The sequence below is a fragment of the Lissotriton helveticus genome, chromosome 10, assembly GCF_964261635.1.
Source record: "Lissotriton helveticus chromosome 10, aLisHel1.1, whole genome shotgun sequence".
In the NCBI taxonomy this organism is placed as follows: domain Eukaryota; kingdom Metazoa; phylum Chordata; class Amphibia; order Caudata; family Salamandridae; genus Lissotriton; species Lissotriton helveticus.
The window spans coordinates 1,006,913,244-1,006,934,088 of record NC_136071.1 but is presented as its reverse complement, the minus strand read 5'-3'; the positions used below and the strand labels follow the sequence as shown (position 1 = coordinate 1,006,934,088).

Here is a 20,845-nt window from a genome sequence, read left to right as displayed (position 1 = left end):
CCTATGACCAGAGGAGGTGATTTTGACGGCTCAGAAGTCGCCTTTTTTACATGATTTTTCTCCAAAAGCAAGTCCTTTACTCTCCTTATCCACAGAGTGAGGAGATTTTTAAGAACTGCGCCCAGAAGACCCATGAGTGGTCTTTTTGAGGGCCTTCTCACGATGTTCCCCTGAAGAATGAGTCTGAGGAGATTCTCTTCTCTTTTGAGGTCTCCTAGACGTTGAGGATAACGCCTCATCACGGTCACTGGAGAAAATAAAAAACCTCCTTTCTGGTTTTAGTGTTTGACACCATATTAAAAATCACCCTTCACAACCTCTCAAAAACTTACTTGAGAAAGTGCGACATACCTTGTAGTCTTTGGCCTGTACCAGACCTTCTTTAAACAATGTATTTGAAGATAATCGATAGTAGAAAAGAATCCTTGACAACAAAGTCATTTAATGGAGTGAAAAAACACAGAATCTGAGCAGAGCTCAGAGGAGACTCCCTTAGCACAACGTGCGGTAGAAAATCTGAGGAACTGAGGCTCCTGCCAGGAAGGTTCTAGAGGGAGGTGATAGCTGATTGGCTCTTCTCTAGAGTTTGGTCCTTTTTACAAAAGGACATGGATATGTTACTAAGGTGAGGCCTTTAGGCCTACTATTCTCTATGTATGTCTATAAGACATTACTTTTCTATGTACCGGAGACTCCCGTCTCGACGACGGGGAATGATTCAGGCATGTGAATCTATGAAAGACACCCATAATACTGGATAATTAGTAATTCTGGGTTCAAAATGTTTTATCTTGGAGATAAACTGTTGGATTTACATGTGAATTCTATGGAATGGTTTTAAGTTCCTGTTCAAAATAACATTCTGTCTGAGGTTTTAGTTTCCACTGGTCATGAAAAACCAATATCCTTACGATTAGGTGGACTTTGTCCGGTGAGGAATCTAAGGAATCCTTACATGCAGCCTTTAAGAGTGCCTCAGCTGGTACCAGTCATATTTCCTCTTTCATATGGCTGTGGTAAGACCGGTTTTCTGTACTGGTTGGTACTGTTCCTACGACAGAAATAACTTATTTTGAACAAGTGGCCATCAGGTTGCACTTAATGAAATAACTCACATGGTGCAGGCTGGCATCCCTTTTAATTTCTCACAGGGAATCCTTTATATATTAAACAAATTAAGTAACACCAATAAAAGGCAGATTTTAGTGCCTGTCCCTCCGTGGAGAATGCAGATACTCTAAGGCAAGAACAATAATATGAGCATGATTCTGGTTGCCAATTGTCTTTGCTAGGGCCTTGCTTGCAAGCCTTTATGTTACTTCTCGGAGGTTATGGAATATAGATTAGAAGTTTCAACACAAGGTCCACTCACAACAGGCATACCTTGCTATCAATGTTTTAGGGTTTAGTGTTGCAGATACCGTTTTCACAACAGGAATTTCTTGCTATTAATGTTTTAGGGTTTACTTCCAGATACTGTATATACATTTGTTACTAACCTTTCTGTTTAATTTGTCTAGCCATACACTCTTTGGCAAGAGCCTCAATTCTGGTTTGGAATGTTTTCCTAGAAACTGTGACAATAAAAGTCTGAATATAGCGACCCCTTTGAAGAAAGAGTTGGTGGGCCTTTAAAATACTGGTTTCGTCTCAGATTTAAAAACCTTATTGTGCCATGATTTAGCTTTTTTCAAGACTTGGATGCTGCTTAATGAGTTGTTCTGCATCTCAAATCAGCAGGTCTGTTACTTTCTCTCCAGCTACTATGTATATGTTGAATAAATAACTTTGCTGCCACTAAAATCACTGCATTGAATGTGTGCTGGTCGTCAGGTGGCGAGTATGACACCTGAAATTGTTTCTTCTCATATGGAGTCTCAGTCACGTACTCATCTCAAATCTCATTTTCTTACATAACATGTATTTTCTACTCTGTCGGATCACAGTCTTGTGTATTTATTTTGAAGATCGCCAGTGGTAAGTTCTTGAGGAGATTTAAATCTTAAAATGCAGCACATGCGTTACTTGTGAATTATGCTTTACTAGATACAGTCCCCCACAGACACAATGATAACGTTAGTACTCCGGAGTGTGATGACTTTTATTGTGACAAAGAAAATCAACCAAACGCATTTCCACTGTAAGGCCTTGGTCATGGATGTGCGCCGTAGTGCCTGCACAGTATATAATTGTATAAACATAAAAAACAGACCAAAAGAAAGTTCATACTCGTGAATGGGGGATCTTCTGTCAAAAATATATGTTAGTTAATTCACCCCAGCTCCTTCTTTGAAAGTTTTTGGGGTGATCCATCAAGCTGGGGCCAAGAAAAAAGGGGGTGGAGAGCAAACAGAAAACTGAACAGTGATGCTACAAAAACAGCTGAACAGAAATACACCACATTTGGCAGAAAGCTAGATCTTGCTGTAGAAAGTGTGCTTTTTGTGTCTAAATGCATTTAGTAGTTTTTCAGTTCAGTAGTATGTGAAAAATGAAGGTTAAAAAAATTATATTTCATGCTGCAGAGTATCTACGGAGCTTACAGATCTTAAGATAAGATCAGATTGGCTGCCACACTATCAACACAGATAAACCGGCATTCATTTTAGGATTCGGGGACTTAGCCCCATGTCGTACAAAAAAGTATTAAACAAAATTGAGGGCTTAGGGCAAGAGAGGGATACCCGGACCCTGTAGTCATGGTGAGGCGGTGCAGATCCGCTGCCTTTTTGGGCCCCGGGGACCCTAATCCCGGGCACAAATTTTATTGAAGGGGTGCAGTAAGTCTCCTGGGTCATTAAATTCATGACCCAGGACAGCTTACCACATTTATTTTTTAACACACGCCTAGCTGGAGCTGTATGCTATTCAGCAGGAGTGCAGGGAATTCCTGTGGTTGGTTCTATGGATGCACAATGCTCATGAGATCGGGATATCAAACTCTCCTTGCCCCGTCTAGAAATAGTAAGATGATTTGGGCTCAGTCGTTCTTGATCTTCTTGAGAACTCTGGACAGGAGTGGTTTTGGCTGAAAGCCATAAAGGAGTCCTGAGCCCCACTTGAGACGAAATGAGTCCTAGCGAGAGCCACCTTTGAAACTCCAGTGAGCAAAAGTACTTACACTGTGAGCTCTCAGAGGTGACAACCAAGTCTAACCAAGCATCTCCCCAATCTTGGAAGAGGCCTAGCATCACCTCCAGAGAAAGACGCCATTTGTGATGCGCTGGGCATCGATTGCTGAGCTAGTCTGCTCTGGCATTCAGAGAGTCTGCCAGATGATGAACCACCAGGAATATTTCTTGGTATTCCAGCCAGGTCCAGAGACACAGAGCCACTTGACAATGTGCCACGATCCAACCCACCCTGTTTGTTGCAATACCACATGGCAGTGGTGTGGTCAGTGAACACCGCCTGAACTAGCCTTCCATTGATGGAAGAAAGAAAGGCTTTCAATGTCAGACAGATTGCACTCCGTTCCAACAGACTGATGTGGAGCAGACACTCTCTCCCGGAACCCAGAGACCTCTGATCTCTACATCTCGCCAGGTGACCACCCCAACCCAGAAGTGATGCATCTGTCTCTGCTGTGAGCTCTGGGGGGGCATGGGGGAGATAGAGAGGCAAAGAGAGAGAGAGAGAGAGAGAGAGAGAGAGATGGAGAGACAGAGATCTGCCTTTGACCTAATTGTGGTCCTTGATCCACTACTGCAGGAATTTTACTGTTCCCTTTGAAATCTGTCACAGGCTGGAGAAAATCCCCTGGTGCCCACCATGTGTTTAAATCACACTGCAGAGCCCACATGTGACAATGGGCATGTTTCACCAACAGGATGCAGAAGAAGATGAGACACATCAGCCTCATAGTCAATCTCAATGAAATCCAGGAAAGAGGCTGAAACATCAGAATCATAGTCCGAATATCCAAGACTCGCAGTCCTGGAGAATAAGCCCGAAATCCATTATATCCAGAACAGCTCCAATGAAAGGGAGTGTCAGAGGGGGAATCAGGTGTGACTTTGGCACATTGATAATTGACGTCCATGAATGCGGAAGGTTTGCCATAGCCAGGAGGTGGAAAATGACTGCCTGGGTAAGCCCACCTTCAACAGTCAATCATCGAGGTAGGGGAAGATGGAACCCCTAACCTCCGCAGATGTGCTACAAACACTGCTTTTTCTTGGTGAACACACAAGAGTTAGGGTGAGGCCGAAGCGAAGCATAGTAAACTGATAATGCTCCTGGCCCACCATGAACCATAAGGAACGTCTGTGGGCAGGCAGGACAGGGGATGTGTAAATAAGCATCCTGCAAGGTCAACGCTCGCATCCAGTCTCCTGGGTTGAAGGTAGCTAAGACCTGAGCCTGGGTGAGCATCTTAAATGTTTTCTTTTTTTAAGAAGTAGTTGAGAAGGCACAGATCTAGGGATAGGAAGAAGGCCTCCAGCCTTCTTAGGCATCAGAATGTAGTGGGAACAACAACCACAACCTACTTCTTATGGTGGCACCCTCTCAATGGTTCCTTTGGCAAGAAGGGCCAGTATTTCCTATCCCAAGACTGCAAGGTGGTCCTACATCAGTCGATCTGGGCATCGAGGAAGTGGCGGCGGAATTCATTGAAATGGAAAGGTGTAACCCCGTTGGACAATTTAAAGCACCCAATTTTCCGATGTTATGTCCCTCCAATGGTGCTGCTGCCGCTAGATTCTGCTGCCAACTGGGCATCCATGCTGGACTGAGAGCTGCCAACTGGGCATCCATGCTGGACTGAGAGCTAACTAAAGAGGCTGACTGTGCAGCTGCTGGGGGGAGTGGACTGGGTAGACATCCGACTTTGAGCCCCACAACGCTTGTGGAAGCTGGGTTCACGCACCCAAAATGACTGAGCTTGCTTGCTGTGGGGGCTAGGTAGGAAAGGACACAGCTGATATCCCCTACCGTAGCCTAGTAAGGAGCATAATCCGGAATGTGGCTGTCGGGGGCTAATGTGATCCACAACAATCTAGCAGTTGCCCTACTCTCTTTAAATCGTTCCAAGACCGATGGGCATCGACTCCATTGTTAAGACTGTTTTCCCGCAGAGGGTGAGAATGGAGTTAGTAAGTGTATAATAGAGATGTCCATGGGTATGTATATAACATATGAAACTGCAATAACTATAGGTACCCAGGGAGGCGGGTGGGTGCATGTGAATCTACAGCGCTACATGCCAAGAACAGATGCTTCCTGGGTAAGTAACATTATCCGTTCAAGGCTTGTGAGCCGTAGATCACACGCTTTGCATAGATTATATAGCAGTATACTCCCAAAGCGGTGGCTAACCTGTAGCTGTTGCAGTTGTTTGAAAAAGTGGTTTAAGTACTGCCTGGCCTATATTAGCTTGCTGCCTCACTAACACATCTACACAATAGTGCTTAGTGAATGTGGGCAGTGTAGACCATGTTGCTGCCTTACAGATATTAGCTAAGGGAATATTCCCTTAGGACGTAGTAGCCCCTATTTTGTGAGTGGAATGCGCTCTAGGGGGTATTATCAAAGTTCTTTTCACTTTAATAAAACAGGTTTCGATACATTTCACAATTCATCTTTCAATGCCTGATTTAGATATGGGATTGCCTTTGTGTGGTGGCGAAAAGGCAACAAAAAGCGGTTTCGTATTGCGAAACTCTTTTGTTCTTTCTACATAATAAAGAAGAGCTCTTCTAACATCTAGTGTGAGTAGAGCTCGTTGTGCTACATAATCAGGTTGAGGAAAGAACACAGGTAACTCAACTGATTGATTGATATGAAAAGCAGAAACTACTTTAGGAAGAAATTTGCGATTGGTTAGAAGAACCACTTTGTCTTTGTGAAGCTGATAGAAAGGCTCTTGAATAGTTAATACCTGAAGTTCACCAACTCTCCTTAGAGAAGTGATTGCGATGAGAAAAGCAGCCTTCCATGAGAGGAACTGTAATGGACTCCTATGCATTGGTTTAAATGGTGGACCCATTAGCCTAGTACGGACTATGTTTAAGTTCCATTCAGGTGGTGGTGGGACTCTTGGGTGGGGGGGGTATTACTCTTTTTAATACCTCCATAAAGGCTTTAATCACTGGTACTCTGAATGGAGATAAGTGTTGTCTGTTTTGTAAGGATGCAGCTACTGCTGCTAGATGGAATCGAATAGATGCATAGGCTAGTCCAGATTGCTGTAGATGTAAGAGATAACAGATGATGTTTGCACTGAAGCATCAAGAGGATTGATATTATAATGGTTACAATAGACAACAAACCATTTCCATTTTGCTACATAACATGCCATAGTAGTAGGCTTTCTAGCCTCATTTAGGATATTCATATAGTCTGGTGGAAATTGTAAATAACCAAACTCTGACTTCAGGGGCCAAATCGCTAGGTGGAGTTCTTTGGGATTTGGATGCCTGATTTCTCCACGGCTCTGAGTGAGGAGACTTGAGTTGAGATGCAGCTTTCCGTGTGGAACTACTGAGAGCTCCAGCAGAGCGGTGAACCAAGGTTTATGTGCCCATGTGGGAGCTATGAGAATTAGCTTGAGGGATGTTTGTCTGAGTTTCCAAACTACCAACGGAATGAGTGGGAGAGGCGGAAAATCATAAGCAAATATCCCTGACCAGTTCATCCACAGTACATTGCCTTTGGGGAGCGGGTGTGGGAACCTGGAGGCAAAGTTTGGGCATTATGCGTTTTGAGCCGTGGCGAACAGGTCTATGTGAGGAAATCCCAATTCCTGAAAGTAGGGGAGGAGAATATGGAAATGAAGTTCCCAGTCGTCGATTTGCTGTTTCTGTCTGCTGAGAAGGTCTGCAATCTGATTGTTTACTCCTGAAAGTAGTTCTGCTATGAGATATATTTTGTGGTGTATAGCCCATTTCCAAATGGCTTGTGCTAGGCGTGACAGATGGAGAGAATGTGTCCTGCCTTGCCCTTTGTAAATAGTACATTGCTGTCATGTTGTCTGTGGGGAATAGGACTGCTTTGCCTATGAGGGGAGTTTGAAAAGCTCTGCACGCTAGAAACACTGCTAGTAGCTCTAGGTGATTTATATGGAGACTCTTGTAATTTAGAGTCCATTACCCTTGGATTGTGTGATTCTGCAAATGAGCGCCCCAACCTGTGAGCATGGTCTGTGGAACAGGGTTGAGAAAGGGCCGTCGTTTGGATACATTTTGTGTGTTCCACCACTGCAGAGAGCGAGGGGTGCGGCCAACTACCAACACTAGATTGGTCAACTGACCCGGGGACTGGTTCCACTGACTTGCTTAGCATTCTTGAGGGGAATGCATGTGAAGTCTTGCGTGGGAAACAATTACAATGCCAGACGCCATCATCCCTAGCAATTGCATAAATACTCTTGCTGGTAATGATTGGTTGGGTTGAAACGGAGTACGAAGGGACTGAATACTGTGAATCTGGCTGTATTGGGAGAGGACGGAGCTTTGAGCATTTATTGTGGTTCCCAGAAAAGCAGCACTGTTCCAGGCAGGGCATCATACCAAAACCCATTGGTTAATAACACTGCGACCAAGTCTACATTTTGAAAGCACCATGCTCAGAAATACATTGTGATGCGCTATTGTCAGGGCTAGGTTTGGAGGGCAGTATGTAAGGAATACCTAAAGAGTATTTAATATTACCTATTTTAAGTTCAGCAATTTGTCGACACCTGATTCAAAGGCAAGTTGAGAACAGTAGAGGGGGAGATGCACGCGCACAGTTATCTGACAGATCAGTGCAAGGGGACGAGCACATATGTGATCAGACAAATAATGAACAGCACCTACGTGCTATGTGGCCAAAGGGGACGGCTCTCTCATATCACACGTGGGCAGAGCGGTCTGTCACAGGAACCTTGAGGGTGACCGGACACCCCGGAATGGGTGTACATCTAGGTGGAACGTCAAAACAGGGAACTCTGAGGCTCCTTCCTCAGACTGTCATTGGGTGGGGGGAGGAAGTGTGAGGAGCGTTGCCCTTTAAGAAGAGGCCGAGCGGCAGTGCGATAAGTCCAGATCTAGGAGAACCCCAAGCCTTCCCTTGCCCCTTCTGTTTCCTTGACTCTGCCATCTACCCGCAGCTCGCCCGCCTCCCAGGTCTAGGCTCACCTCAGTGCCCGTTAGGGTTAGGGGCGCGGCATCTCGAGACTTCGCTTGGCTCATGCCCTGTCCCTCTCTGTGAGCTGGGCTCGCGCATCTCTCTGCTGCTGCCGCCACTCTGCTCCTGGGACGCCAAGGTGGCGGTGCTGCTGAGGCTGCAGGCACGGGGCCGGCGGCGGCAGCCACTTTCACTCACTGAGAGAGCAGGGACATGGGGAGCCAAGGCACGGGAGGGGTGTTGGGGGGGGGGGGAAGTCTTCCCGTGAATAACAAAAAAACATTATTAGTTAAATGTAACCCAAACGCACAACCCACATGCAAGTAATGGTAAAAAAAGAAAGTGCCGCCACACTAATTAGAAAACCCACCGTGTCACGCTGCCAGTAAAAGATCCAGTCTGGGTAGGTGGAGCCAAAAGAGAATAGGGTGGTAACCAGGAGGGACTAAAAAGCCTCGGTTACAATCATAAGACATCGTTTAGCATAAGCAATAAGGCAAAATGACGCACACCAATGGAAATTACGGGCGGAGCTGAAAGCTAACTTCTTAAAGTATATTGATACCAAGAAGCCCTCGCAGAACGAGCAGCGAATGTGCGCTTCAACGTCAGGCAAGACCTAAAAACTGATAAGTAGTTTGAACATTGACTGTCACTGCTGAAACACTTATAATCAACGTTTTTATGCATATACATATATCAGAGTACAAAGTTTCTTATTTTCGCAGTAGAAACACCTCAGCCCTGAAAAGATCACATCAATGCGTGGAGCATTCTGGCATTCTGGCATCCTGGTGGGCACCTCAAAAGTATCATTACAGTCACTCCCACTATCTGGAGTACTCATCTACATGAAACCCTTGAGAAAACAAATTGCATTATTGTTCCCCCAAAAATACATTAAATGATGTGCACATCATGCTAATTTACAAAGGTTTCATGCTGCAAACCTATAAAATCTGAACCCTGCATTACTATAGGAAGACCTATGAGAGAGGCAATCCATACATTTCAAAGTCCAATAAAAGAAAATGAAGACAATGTAAGACTTTATTCCTATTACCAAAAATAGGATATATGGATGTGGATGACTGGTAAGGTGTTTGCTATTCAGTCGCTGTAGAAAGGGCTACAGTCCCATGCAGTGGAAACGTTATGTCCTGCATCAGAAATTAATCTTGTCAATCATGATTATTCCACTCAGGGCTGGACTGGCCATAGCGGGCACCTGGCGTTTCCCCTGTGGGGCACCAGGGTGGGGGCCGGTTTTGTAACCAGTGGCTGATTTTGCCGCATCCCATCCCATCCACCTCCCCCTGGGGGGCCAGCCAAGCTGTTTGTTGCGACCGCTTTCGGTTCCCATTCTAGCTGTGATTCCATTTTAAGGAGTAAACCTTCCACCACACGTCCATGCATTTACACTTCAAGGAAAGGACACATTGATAAGGGCATTTTCTGAGTATTAACTGATTTTCAGCAAATCATCTATGACATCATTTCTGAATCTTTGCATTATCGGCTGTCTCAAAAGAAGGATGAAAAACAGCAAGTACTTTTGTTCTGTATACCTTTCTCTGTATGTCATCAAATATTTCAGGCGTTGGGTCTTCATTCTCCAACTTGTCTTCCAGTTTGGCTACCAAGTATTCTTCAACGTCAACTCTTGGCGATGCCTGCATAGAAATCTGAATGAATTTGTGCTGATTTAAACCTCTTGACATTTATTTCATTAATTTATTCAAAAGAAAAAAATTACAATGTTTGCTCTGTGTTTTAACAATATCAAATTGGTCCAGTCTCAATTATTCGTCAGTTTGATAAATCACTACACTGAATTTAAATGCACACACATCATGTTTTTAAACAGTGTTTATTGTTGTCAGTTTTTTAAAGTTAGAACATATAAGTAAGATTAGCCAGTCCCTTTCAACATCACAAAGTGGGTGCACATCAACTCCATATCGTTGTACCTTTAACATCACAATCAAGGTTGCAATATCAATGTTGCACCCATATATGAAAAAAAGTTCAAATACGTACCCCATAGATCAGCTGCATCTTCTACCTTAAAAAATATTTCAGTGATGCCATACTATCTGAAATGTATTAGGCAGCCCCAGCTAATTGACATCACCTCTCAGATGACATACACATGGTAGTAATCCATGAACTCATTGTGGGGGGATTGGTGGTCATCCAAAATTGCACAATGTCTCTACTGGCCACGGATAGCCAACCCCATAAAAATGTTTGGCACATCTCTAGAGTCAAATGCCCCAATATGCCTAACAACGCATTCTTGTTCTCCACTTGCAAAGACGTTCAACTAGTTGTACTAGGCCGAAAGATATCCCCATTTTAGAACAGTCAGCCTTTAGGGCATGTCCAAGAAGTGTGATGAGAAAATCATCCTCCATGAAGTGTAATCTTATTTCCTATTAGACCCATTTTCACCAGTCTGGATATAGTATAGTACGCTCTATAGAGAATTTTAAACTATGCCAATCTAAAGCTAGATTGAACAGCTACCTACAGTGGCTACTCCTCTTAATGGGCTACGCCCCACTGTTTTCTATCCGGTTTGTTTTTATGTGAATAATAATCTAAATTCACTATTGGTATAAGAAAAATGCTAGCCTCCTTCAGGTTCAGCACCAGTCTCTGTCTGATGGATGGTGAAGGGGCATGAAGGAGCCTACACTATGCTTCAGAGAGATTATCCAGGACCAATGAAATCCCATCCCTGGCCACAGGGCCTAGGCACGCTTCTGTGCCTCCCCCATTTGTGACGTTGAGCGTCACAACTAAAGGTAGCCATGGACGCTGCAGGCTTAAGCCCTGCAGTGCCTGTGGCTATGTGCTTATCAGTCTGTCACCCCACCCTTTTCCAACTCGTCAAAGAGTTGAGAAAGCTTGGGGTGAAAAAGCAGAGACTGAAACCTGGTCCCAGCAACTAGGCTGGTTCGAAGTTTACGTTTCATGCCCCAACTACAGAAGCTGAAAGGAGCAAGAGTCTAAACGGGATCTGCAGCAAAGTAAGTAAAAAGAAAAAGCTTTAAAATGTGTACTGTGCATATGGTTAAGTTGGTATGGAGTATCAGTGGAGAGAGTCAGCAATTGAGAATGAGTAATAGGAAGTAACATGTTACATGCTTGCTCGTCTGCACATTTTTTTTTTAAAGAATGTATATATTAATATTTTTATAACATCAAACACGTTGCAGATAATCACATTAATCACGATCAATAGAAATATTAACAAGCATTTGCAATGCAATAGGTCTCGCATTATGAAAGTTTGAGGTATTGGTATTGTAAATGACAAATATTTTATTTATGTGTTGGTTTTGAAAATAGCGAAATTAATAGCTTTGTCATTTACAATGCCAATAGTTTTAACTTTCGCAAACCTGACACCTATAGCATTTCTAATGCAATATGTGTTGTATTTACATGACTTAGATGTATTAATATTACAAATAACAATGGCTTTTATTTTTTTTAATAATTAATACTTAAATAAAAGTGATTATAATTTATAATGGCAATAGCTTAAACTTTTATAAATAACTTTTGGGAAGATTATGTTCAGTGTATTTTATTGTGATGAAAATCCAAGAACAAAAGTGAAATGTTAACATATTTTTGTGACATTTGTAATACATCTTGAAACATTGAGAGAACATATTAGAACCAGTTGTTGTTGAATGGTTGCACAGAGTGCTGTGGCCTTCAGTGGTGCTGAGTGATGCTGTGGCCTTCAGTGGTGCTGAGTGATGCTGTGGCCTTCAGTGGTGCTGAGTGATGCTGTGGCCTTCAGTGATGCTGAGTGATGCTGTGGCATTCAGTGGTGCTGTGGCGTTGAGTGGTGCTGAGTGATGCTGTGGCATTCAGTGGAGCTGAGTGATGCTGTGGCGTTGAGTGATGCTGTGGCGTTGAGTGATGCTGTGGCGTTGAGTGATGCTGTGGTGTTGAGTGGTGCTGTGGCGTTGAGGGGTGCTGTGGCGTTGAGGGGTGCTGTGGCGTTGAGGGGTGCTGTGGCATTGAGGGGTGCTGTGGCGTTGAGGGGTGCTGTGGCGTTGAGGGGTGCTGTGGCGTTGAGGGGTGATGAGTGATGCTGTGGCATTCAGTGGTGCTGAGTGATTCAGTGGTGCTGAGTGATGCTGTGGCGTTGAGTGATGCTGTGGCGTTGAGTGATGCTGTGGCGTTGAGTGGTGCTGTGGCGTTGAGTGGTGCTGTGGCGTTGAGGGGTGCTGTGGCGTTGAGGGGTGCTGTGGCGTTGTGGGGTGCTGTGGCGTTGTGGGGTGCTGTGGCGTTGTGGGGTGCTGTGGCGTTGTGGGGTGCTGTGGCGTTGTGGGGTGCTGTGGCGTTGTGGGGTGCTGTGGGGTGCTGTGGCATTCTGTGGCGCTGAGTAATGCTGCGGCGTTGAGTGATGCTGCGGCGTTGAGTGATGCTGCGGCGTTGAGTGATGCTGCGGCGTTGAGTGATGCTGCGGCGTTGAGTGATGCTGCGGCGTTGAGTGATGCTGCGGCGTTGAGTGATGCTGCGGCGTTGAGTGATGCTGCGGCGTTGAGTGGTGCTGTGGCATGCCGTGGCGCTGAGTGGTGCTGAGTGGTGCCGAGGCGCTGAGTGGTGCCGTGGCGCTGAGTGGTGCCGTGGCGCTGAGTGGTGCCGTGGCACTGAGTGATGCGGTGGCACTGAGTGATGCGGTGGCACTGAGTGATGCGGTGGCACTGAGTGGTGCTGTTGCGTTGTGGGGTGCTGTTGCGTTGTGGGGTGCTGTGGCATTCAGTGGCGCCGAGTGATGCTGCGGCGTTGAGTGATGCTGCGGCGTTGAGTGATGCTGCGGCGTTGAGTGGTGCTGCGGCGTTGAGTGGTGCTGCGGCGTTGAGTGGTGCTGTGGCATGCCGTGGCGCTGAGTGGTGCTGAGTGGTGCCGTGGCGCTGAGTGGTGCTGAGGCGCTGAGTGGTGCTGAGGCGCTGAGTGGTGCCGTGGCGCTGAGTGGTGCCGTGGCGCTGAGTGGTGCCGTGGCGCTGAGTGATGCGGTGGCACTGAGTGGTGCTGTTGCGTTGTGGGGTGCTGTTGCGTTGTGGGGTGCTGTGGCATTCAGTGGCACCGAGTGATGCTGTGGCGCCGAGTGATGCTGTGGCGCTGAGGGATGCTGTGGCGTTGAGGGATGCTGTGGCGTTGAGGGATGCTGTGGCGTTGAGGGATGCTGTGGCGCTGAGTGGTGCTGTGGCATTGAGTGGTGCTGTGGCGTTGAGGGGTGCTGTGGCGTTGAGGGGTGCTGTGGCGTTGAGGGGTGATGAGTGAATCTGGCGTTGAGTGGTGCTGAGTGATGCTGTTGCGTTGAGTGATGCTGTTGCGTTGAGTGATGCTGTTGCGTTGAGTGATGCTGTTGCGTTGAGTGATGCTGTTGCGTTGAGTGATGCTGTTGCGTTGAGTGATGCTGTTGCGTTGAGTGATGCTGTTGCGTTGAGTGATGCTGTTGCGTTGAGTGATGCTGTTGCGTTGAGGGGTGCTGTGGCGTTGAGGGGTGATGAGTGATGCTGTTGCGTTGAGGGGTGCTGTGGCGTTGAGGGGTGATGAGTGATGCTGTGGCATTCAGTGGTGCTGAGTGATTCAGTGGTGCTGAGTGATGCTGTGGCGTTGAGTGATGCTGTGGCGTTGAGTGGTGCTGTGGCGTTGAGTGGTGCTGTGGCGTTGAGGGGTGCTGTGGCGTTGAGGGGTGCTGTGGCGTTGAGGGGTGCTGTGGCGTTGAGGGGTGCTGTTGCGTTGAGTGATGCTGTTGCGTTGAGTGATGCTGTTGCGTTGAGTGATGCTGTTGCGTTGAGTGATGCTGTTGCGTTGAGTGATGCTGTTGCGTTGAGTGATGCTGTTGCGTTGAGTGATGCTGTTGCGTTGAGTGATGCTGTTGCGTTGAGTGATGCTGTTGCGTTGAGTGATGCTGTTGCGTTGAGTGATGCTGTTGCGTTGAGTGATGCTGTTGCGTTGAGTGATGCTGTTGCGTTGAGTGATGCTGTTGCGTTGAGTGATGCTGTTGCGTTGAGTGATGCTGTTGCGTTGAGTGATGCTGTTGCGTTGAGTGATGCTGTTGCGTTGAGTGATGCTGTTGCGTTGAGTGATGCTGTTGCGTTGAGTGATGCTGTTGCGTTGAGTGATGCTGTTGCGTTGAGTGATGCTGTTGCGTTGAGTGATGCTGTTGCGTTGAGTGATGCTGTTGCGTTGAGTGATGCTGTTGCGTTGAGTGATGCTGTTGCGTTGAGTGATGCTGTTGCGTTGAGTGATGCTGTTGCGTTGAGTGATGCTGTTGCGTTGAGTGATGCTGTTGCGTTGAGTGATGCTGTTGCGTTGAGTGATGCTGTTGCGTTGAGTGATGCTGTTGCGTTGAGTGATGCTGTGGCGTTGAGTGATGCTGTGGCGTTGAGTGATGCTGTGGCGTTGAGTGATGCTGTGGCGTTGAGTGGTGCTGTGGCGTTGAGTGGTGCTGTGGCGTTGAGTGGTGCTGTGGCGTTGAGTGGTGCTGTGGCGTTGAGTGGTGCTGTGGCGTTGAGTGGTGCTGTGGCGTTGAGTGGTGCTGTGGCGTTGAGTGGTGCTGTGGCGTTGAGTGGTGCTGTGGCGTTGAGTGGTGCTGTGGCGTTGAGTGGTGCTGTGGCGTTGACTGGTGCTGTGGCGTTGACTGGTGCTGTGGCGTTGACTGGTGCTGTGGCGTTGACTGGTGCTGTGGCGTTGACTGGTGCTGTGGCGTTGACTGGTGCTGTGGCGTTGACTGGTGCTGTGGCGTTGACTGGTGCTGTGGCGTTGAGTGATGCTGTGGCGTTGAGTGATGCTGTGGCGTTGAGTGATGCTGTGGCGTTGAGTGATGCTGTGGCGTTGAGGGGTGACAAGTGAATCTGGTGCTGTGGGGTGCTGTGGCGCTGAGTGGGGCTGTTGCGCTGAGTGGGGCTGTGGCGCTGAGTGGGGCTGTGGCGCTGAGTGGGGCAGTGGCGCTGAGTGGGGCAGTGGCGCTGAGTGGGGCAGTGGCGCTGAGTGGGGCAGTGGCGCTGAGTGGGGCAGTGGCGCTGAGTGGGGCAGTGGCGCTGAGTGGGGCAGTGGCGCTGAGTGGGGCAGTGGCGCTGAGTGGGGCAGTGGGGCAGTGGCGCTGAGTGGGGCTGTGGCGCTGAGTGGGGCTGTGGCGTTGAGTGGGGCTGTGGCGTTGAGTGGGGCTGTGGCGTTGAGTGGGGCTGTGGCGTTGAGTGGGGCTGTGGCGTTGAGTGGGGCTGTGGCGTCGTGGGGTGCTGTGGCGTCGTGGGGTGCTGTGGCGTCGTGGGGTGCTGTGGCGTCGTGGGGTGCGGTGGCGTTGTGGGATGCGGTGGCGTTGAGGGATGCGGTGGCGTTGAGGGATGCGGTGGCGTTGAGGGATGCGGTGGCGTTGAGGGATGCGGTGGCGTTGAGGGATGCGGTGGCGTTGAGGGATGCGGTGGCGTTGAGGGATGCGGTGGCGTTGAGGGATGCGGTGGCGTTGAGGGATGCGGTGGCGTTGAGGGATGCGGTGGCGTTGAGGGATGCGGTGGCGTTGGGGGATGCGGTGGCGTTGGGGGATGCGGTGGCGTTGGGGGATGCGGTGGCGTTGGGGGATGCGGTGGCGTTGGGGGATGCGGTGGCGTTGGGGGATGCGGTGGCGTTGGGGGATGCGGTGGCGTTGGTGGATTCGGTGGCGTTGAAGGTTGATGAGTGAATCTGGCGCTGAGTGATGCTGTGGCGTTGAGTTGTGCTGTGGCATTGAGTGGTGCTGTGGCGTTGAGTGGTGCTGAGTGGTGCTGTGGCGCTGAGTGGTGCTGTGGCGCTGAGTGGTGCTGTGGCGCTTGAGGGATGCGGTGGCGCTTGAGGGATGCGGTGGCGCTTGAGGGATGCGGTGGCGCTTGAGGGATGCGGTGGCGCTTGAGGGATGCTGTGGCATTGAGTGGTGCTGTGGCGTTGAGTGGTGCTGTGGCGTTGAGTGGTGCTGTGGCGTTGAGTGGTGCTGTGGCATTGAGTGGTGCTGTGGCGTTGAGTGGTGCTGTGGCGTTGAGTGGTGCTGTGGCGTTGAGTGGTGCTGAGTGGTGCTGTGGCGCTGAGTGGTGCTGTGGCATTCAGTGGCGCTGAGTGGTGCTGTGGCGTTGTGGGGTGCTGTGGCATTTAGTGGCGCTGAGTGATGCTGTGGCGCTGAGTGGCGCTGTGGGGTGCTGTGGCGTTGAGCGGTGCTGTGGCGTTGAGCGGTGCTGTGGCGTTGAGCGGTGCTGTGGCGTTGAGCGGTGCTGTGGCGTTGAGCGGTGCTGTGGCGTTGAGCGGTGCTGTGGCGTTGAGCGGTGCGGTGGCGTTGAGCGGTGCGGTGGCGTTGAGCGGTGCGGTGGCGTTGAGCGGTGCGGTGGCGCTGAGGGATGCGGTGGCGCTGAGGGATGCGGTGGCGCTGAGGGATGCGGTGGCGCTGAGGGATGCGGTGGCGTTGAGGGATGCGGTGGCGTTGAGGGATGCGGTGGCGTTGAGGGATGCGGTGGCGTTGAGGGATGCGGTGGCGTTGAGGGATGCTGTGGCGTTGAGGGTTGCTGTGGCGCTGAAGGTTGCTGTGGCGCTGAAGGTTGCTGTGGCGTTGAAGGTTGCTGTGGCGCTGAGGGATGCTGTGGCGTTGAGGGATGCTGTGGCGTTGAGGGATGCTGTGGCGTTGAGGGATGCTGTGGCGTTGAGGGATGCTGTGGCGTTGAGGGATGCTGTGGCGTTGAGGGATGCTGTGGCGTTGAGGGATGCTGTGGCGTTGAGGGATGCTGTGGCGTTGAGGGATGCTGTGGCGTTGAGTGGTGCTGTGCCGCTGAGTGGTGCTGTGCCGCTGAGTGGTGCTGTGCCGCTGAGTGGTGCTGTGCCGCTGAGTGGTGCTGTGCCGCTGAGTGGTGCTGTGCCGCTGAGTGGTGCTGTGCCGCTGAGTGGTGCTGTGCCGCTGAGTGGTGCTGTGCCGCTGAGTGGTGCTGTGCCGCTGAGTGGTGCTGTGCCGCTGAGTGGTGCTGTGCCGCTGAGTGGTGCTGTGGCGCTGAGTGGTGCTGTGGCGTTGAGTGGTGCTGTGGCGTTGAGTGGTGCTGTGGCGTTGAGTGGTGCTGTGGCGTTGAGTGGTGCTGTGGCGTTGAGTGGTGCTGTGGCGTTGAGTGGTGCTGTGGCGTTGAGTGGTGCTGTGGCGTTGAGGGGTGATGAGTGAATCTGGCGCTGAGTGGTGCTGTGCCGCTGAGTGGTGCTGTGGCATTGAGTGGTGCTGAGTGATGCTGTGCCGCTGAGTGGTGCTGTGCCGCTGAGTGGTGCTGTGGCATTGAGTGGTGCTGTGGCATTGAGTGGTGCTGTGGCATTGAGTGGTGCTGTGGCATTGAGTGGTGCTGTGGCGTTGAGTGGTGCTGTGGCGTTGAGTGGTGCTGTGGTGCTGTGGCGTTGAGTGGTGCTGTGGCGTTGAGTGGTGCTGTGGCGTTGAGTGGTGCTGTGGCGTTGAGTGGTGCTGTGGCGTTGAGTGGTGCTGTGGCGTTGAGTGGTGCTGTGGCGTTGAGTGGTGCTGTGGCGTTGAGTGGTGCTGTGGCATTGAGGGGTGCTGTGGCATTGAGGGGTGCTGTGGCGTTGAGGGGTGCTGTGGCATTGAGGGGTGCTGTGGCGTTGAGGGGTGCTGTGGCATTCAGTGGCGCTGAGTGGTGCTGTGGCGTTGTGGGGTGCTGTGGCATTCAGTGGCGCTGAGTGATGCTGTGGCGCTGAGTGGCGCTGTGGGGTGCTGTGGCGTTGAGCGGTGCTGTGGCGTTGAGCGGTGCTGTGGCGTTGAGCGGTGCTGTGGCGTTGAGCGGTGCTGTGGCGTTGAGCGGTGCGGTGGCGTTGAGCGGTGCGGTGGCGTTGAGCGGTGCGGTGGCGCTGAGGGATGCGGTGGCGTTGAGCGGTGCGGTGGCGTTGAGGGATGCGGTGGCGTTGAGGGTTGCGGTGGCGCTGAAGGTTGCTGTGGCGTTGAGTGGAGCTGAGTGGTGCTGTGGCGTTGAGGGATGCTGTGGCGTTGAGGGATGCTGTGGCGTGAGGGATGCTGTGGCGTTGAGGGATGCTGTGGCGTTGAGGGATGCTGTGGCGTTGAGGGATGCTGTGGCGTTGAGGGATGCTGTGGCGTTGAGGGGTGTTGTGGCGTTGAGTGGTGCTGTGGCATTGAGGGGTGATGAGTGAATCTGGCGCTGAGTGGTGCTGTGCCACTGAGTGGTGCTGTGCCGCTGAGTGGTGCTGTGCCGCTGAGTGGTGCTGTGCCGCTGAGTGGTGCTGTGCCGCTGAGTGGTGCTGTGCCGCTGAGTGGTGCTGTGCCGCTGAGTGGTGCTGTGCCGCTGAGTGGTGCTGTGCCGCTGAGTGGTGCTGTGCCGCTGAGTGGTGCTGTGCCGCTGAGTGGTGCTGTGCCGCTGAGTGGTGCTGTGCCGCTGAGTGGTGCTGTGCCGCTGAGTGGTGCTGTGCCGCTGAGTGGTGCTGTGCCGCTGAGTGGTGCTGTGGCCTTGAGTGGTGCTGTGGCGTTGAGGGGTGCTGTGGCGTTGAGGGGTGCTGTGGCGTTGAGGGGTGCTGTGGCGTTGAGGGGTGCTGTGGCGTTGAGGGGTGCTGTGGCGTTGAGGGGTGCTGTGGCGTTGAGGGGTGCTGTGGCGTTGAGGGGTGCTGCGGCGTTGAGGGGTGATGAGTGATGCTGTGGCGTTGAGCGATGCTGTGGCGTTGAGCGGTGCTGTGGCGTTGAGCGGTGCTGTGGCGTTGAGCGGTGCTGTGGCGTTGAGCGGTGCTGTGGCGTTGAGCGGTGCTGTGGCGTTGAGCGGTGCTGTGGCGTTGAGTGGTGCTGTGCCGTTGAGGGGTGATGAGTGAATCTGGCGTTGGGTGATGCTGTGGCGTTGAGCGATGCTGTTGCGTTGAGGGGTGATGAGTGAATCTGGCGTTGAGTGATGGAAAGAGAGAGAGAGCGAGAGCGAGAGAGAGAGAGTGTGTGTGAGAGAGAGAGTGTGTGTGTGTGTGTGAGAGAGAGAGGGTGTGAGAGAGAGAGGGAGTGAATAACATGAAGCCAGGCAGCTCGGAAGGAGTCTCAACATCCTGTCCGAGTACAAGCAGAACGGGGACACCAGCCTTCACTTTCGTAAATCCAAAGCAGTCTACTTCTTGATAAGAACTCAAGAGAGGCAGGAAGAGGTGAAATACCTTCCAGTGGTGCTGTGCCGGTTAATGGTGCGGGGGTGTTGAGTGGTGCTGTGCCGGTTAATGGTGCGGGGGTGTTGAGTGGTGCTGTGGCATTGAGGGGTGCTGTGGCATTGAGGGGTGCTGTGGCATTCAGTGGCGTTGAGGGATGCTGTGGCGTTGAGGGATGCTGTGGCGCTGAGTGGTGCTGTGCCGCTGAGTGGTGCTGTGCCGCTGAGTGGTGCTGTGCCGCTGAGTGGTGCTGTGCCGCTGAGTGGTGCTGTGCCGCTGAGTGGTGCTGTGCCGCTGAGTGGTGCTGTGCCGCTGAGTGGTGCTGTGCCGCTGAGTGGTGCTGTGCCGCTGAGTGGTGCTGTGCCGCTGAGTGGTGCTGTGCCGCTGAGTGGTGCTGTGCCGCTGAGTGGTGCTGTGCCGCTGAGTGGTGCTGTGCCGCTGAGTGGTGCTGTGCCGCTGAGTGGTGCTGTGCCGCTGAGTGGTGCTGTGCCGCTGAGTGGTGCTGTGCCGCTGAGTGGTGCTGTGCCGCTGAGTGGTGCTGTGCCGCTGAGTGGTGCTGTGCCGCTGAGTGGTGCTGTGCCGTTGAGTGGTGCTGTGGCGTTGAGGGGTGCTGTGACGTTGAGGGGTGCTGTGGCGTTGAGGGGTGCTGTGGCGTTGAGGGGTGCTGTGGCGTTGAGGGGTGCTGTGGCGTTGAGGGGTGCTGTGGCGTTGAGGGGTGCTGTGGCGTTGAGGGGTGCTGTGGCGTTGAGGGGTGATGAGTGATGCTGTGGCGTTGAGCGATGCTGTGGCGTTGAGCGGTGCTGTGGCGTTGAGCGGTGCTGTGGCGTTGAGCGGTGCTGTGGCGTTGAGCGGTGCTGTGGCGTTGAGCGGTGCTGTGGCGTTGAGCGGTGCTGTGGCGTTGAGCGGTGCTGTGGCGTTGAGCGGTGCTGTGGCGTTGAGTGGTGCTGTGCCGTTGAGGGGTGATGAGTGAATCTGGCGTTGGGTGATGCTGTGGCGTTGAGCGATGCTGTTGCGTTGAGGGGTGATGAGTGAATCTGGCGTTGAGTGATGGAAAGAGAGAGCGAGAGCGAGAGAGAGAGAGTGTGTGTGAGAGAGAGAGTGTGTGTGTGTGTGTGAGAGAGAGAGGGTGTGAGAGAGAGAGGGAGTGAATAACATGAAGCCAGGCAGCTCGGAAGGAGTCTCAACATCCTGTCCGAGTACAAGCAGAACGGGGACACCAGCCTTCACTTTCGTAAATCCAAAGCAGTCTACTTCTTGATAAGAACTCAAGAGAGGCAGGAAGAGGTGAAATACCTTCCAGTGGTGCTGTGCCGGTTAGTGGTGCGGGGGCGTTGAGTGGTGCTGTGGCATTGAGGGGTGCTGTGGCATTGAGGGGTGCTGTGGCATGCTGTGGCGTTGAGGGATGCTGTGGCGTTGAGGGATGCTGTGCCGCTGAGTGGTGCTGTGCCGCTGAGTGGTGCTGTGCCGCTGAGTGGTGCTGTGCCGCTGAGTGGTGCTGTGCCGCTGAGTGGTGCTGTGCCGCTGAGTGGTGCTGTGCCGCTGAGTGGTGCTGTGCCGCTGAGTGGTGCTG

General features: G+C 51.3%; 1 protein-coding gene across 7 annotated transcripts in view; it reads right to left on the bottom strand.

Annotated features, from left to right (window-relative positions):
* The window catches only part of SNX13 (sorting nexin 13), a 547,690-nt gene that overhangs the window by 297,776 nt on the left and 229,069 nt on the right, over positions 1 to 20,845 (bottom strand). For all 7 annotated transcript variants that reach the window (XM_078663681.1, XM_078663683.1, XM_078663682.1 and 4 more), the window contains one exon: positions 9,678 to 9,782. In XM_078663681.1, the coding sequence (XP_078519807.1) occupies positions 9,678 to 9,782 (105 nt within the window). The remainder of the gene's footprint in view (positions 1 to 9,677; positions 9,783 to 20,845) is intronic.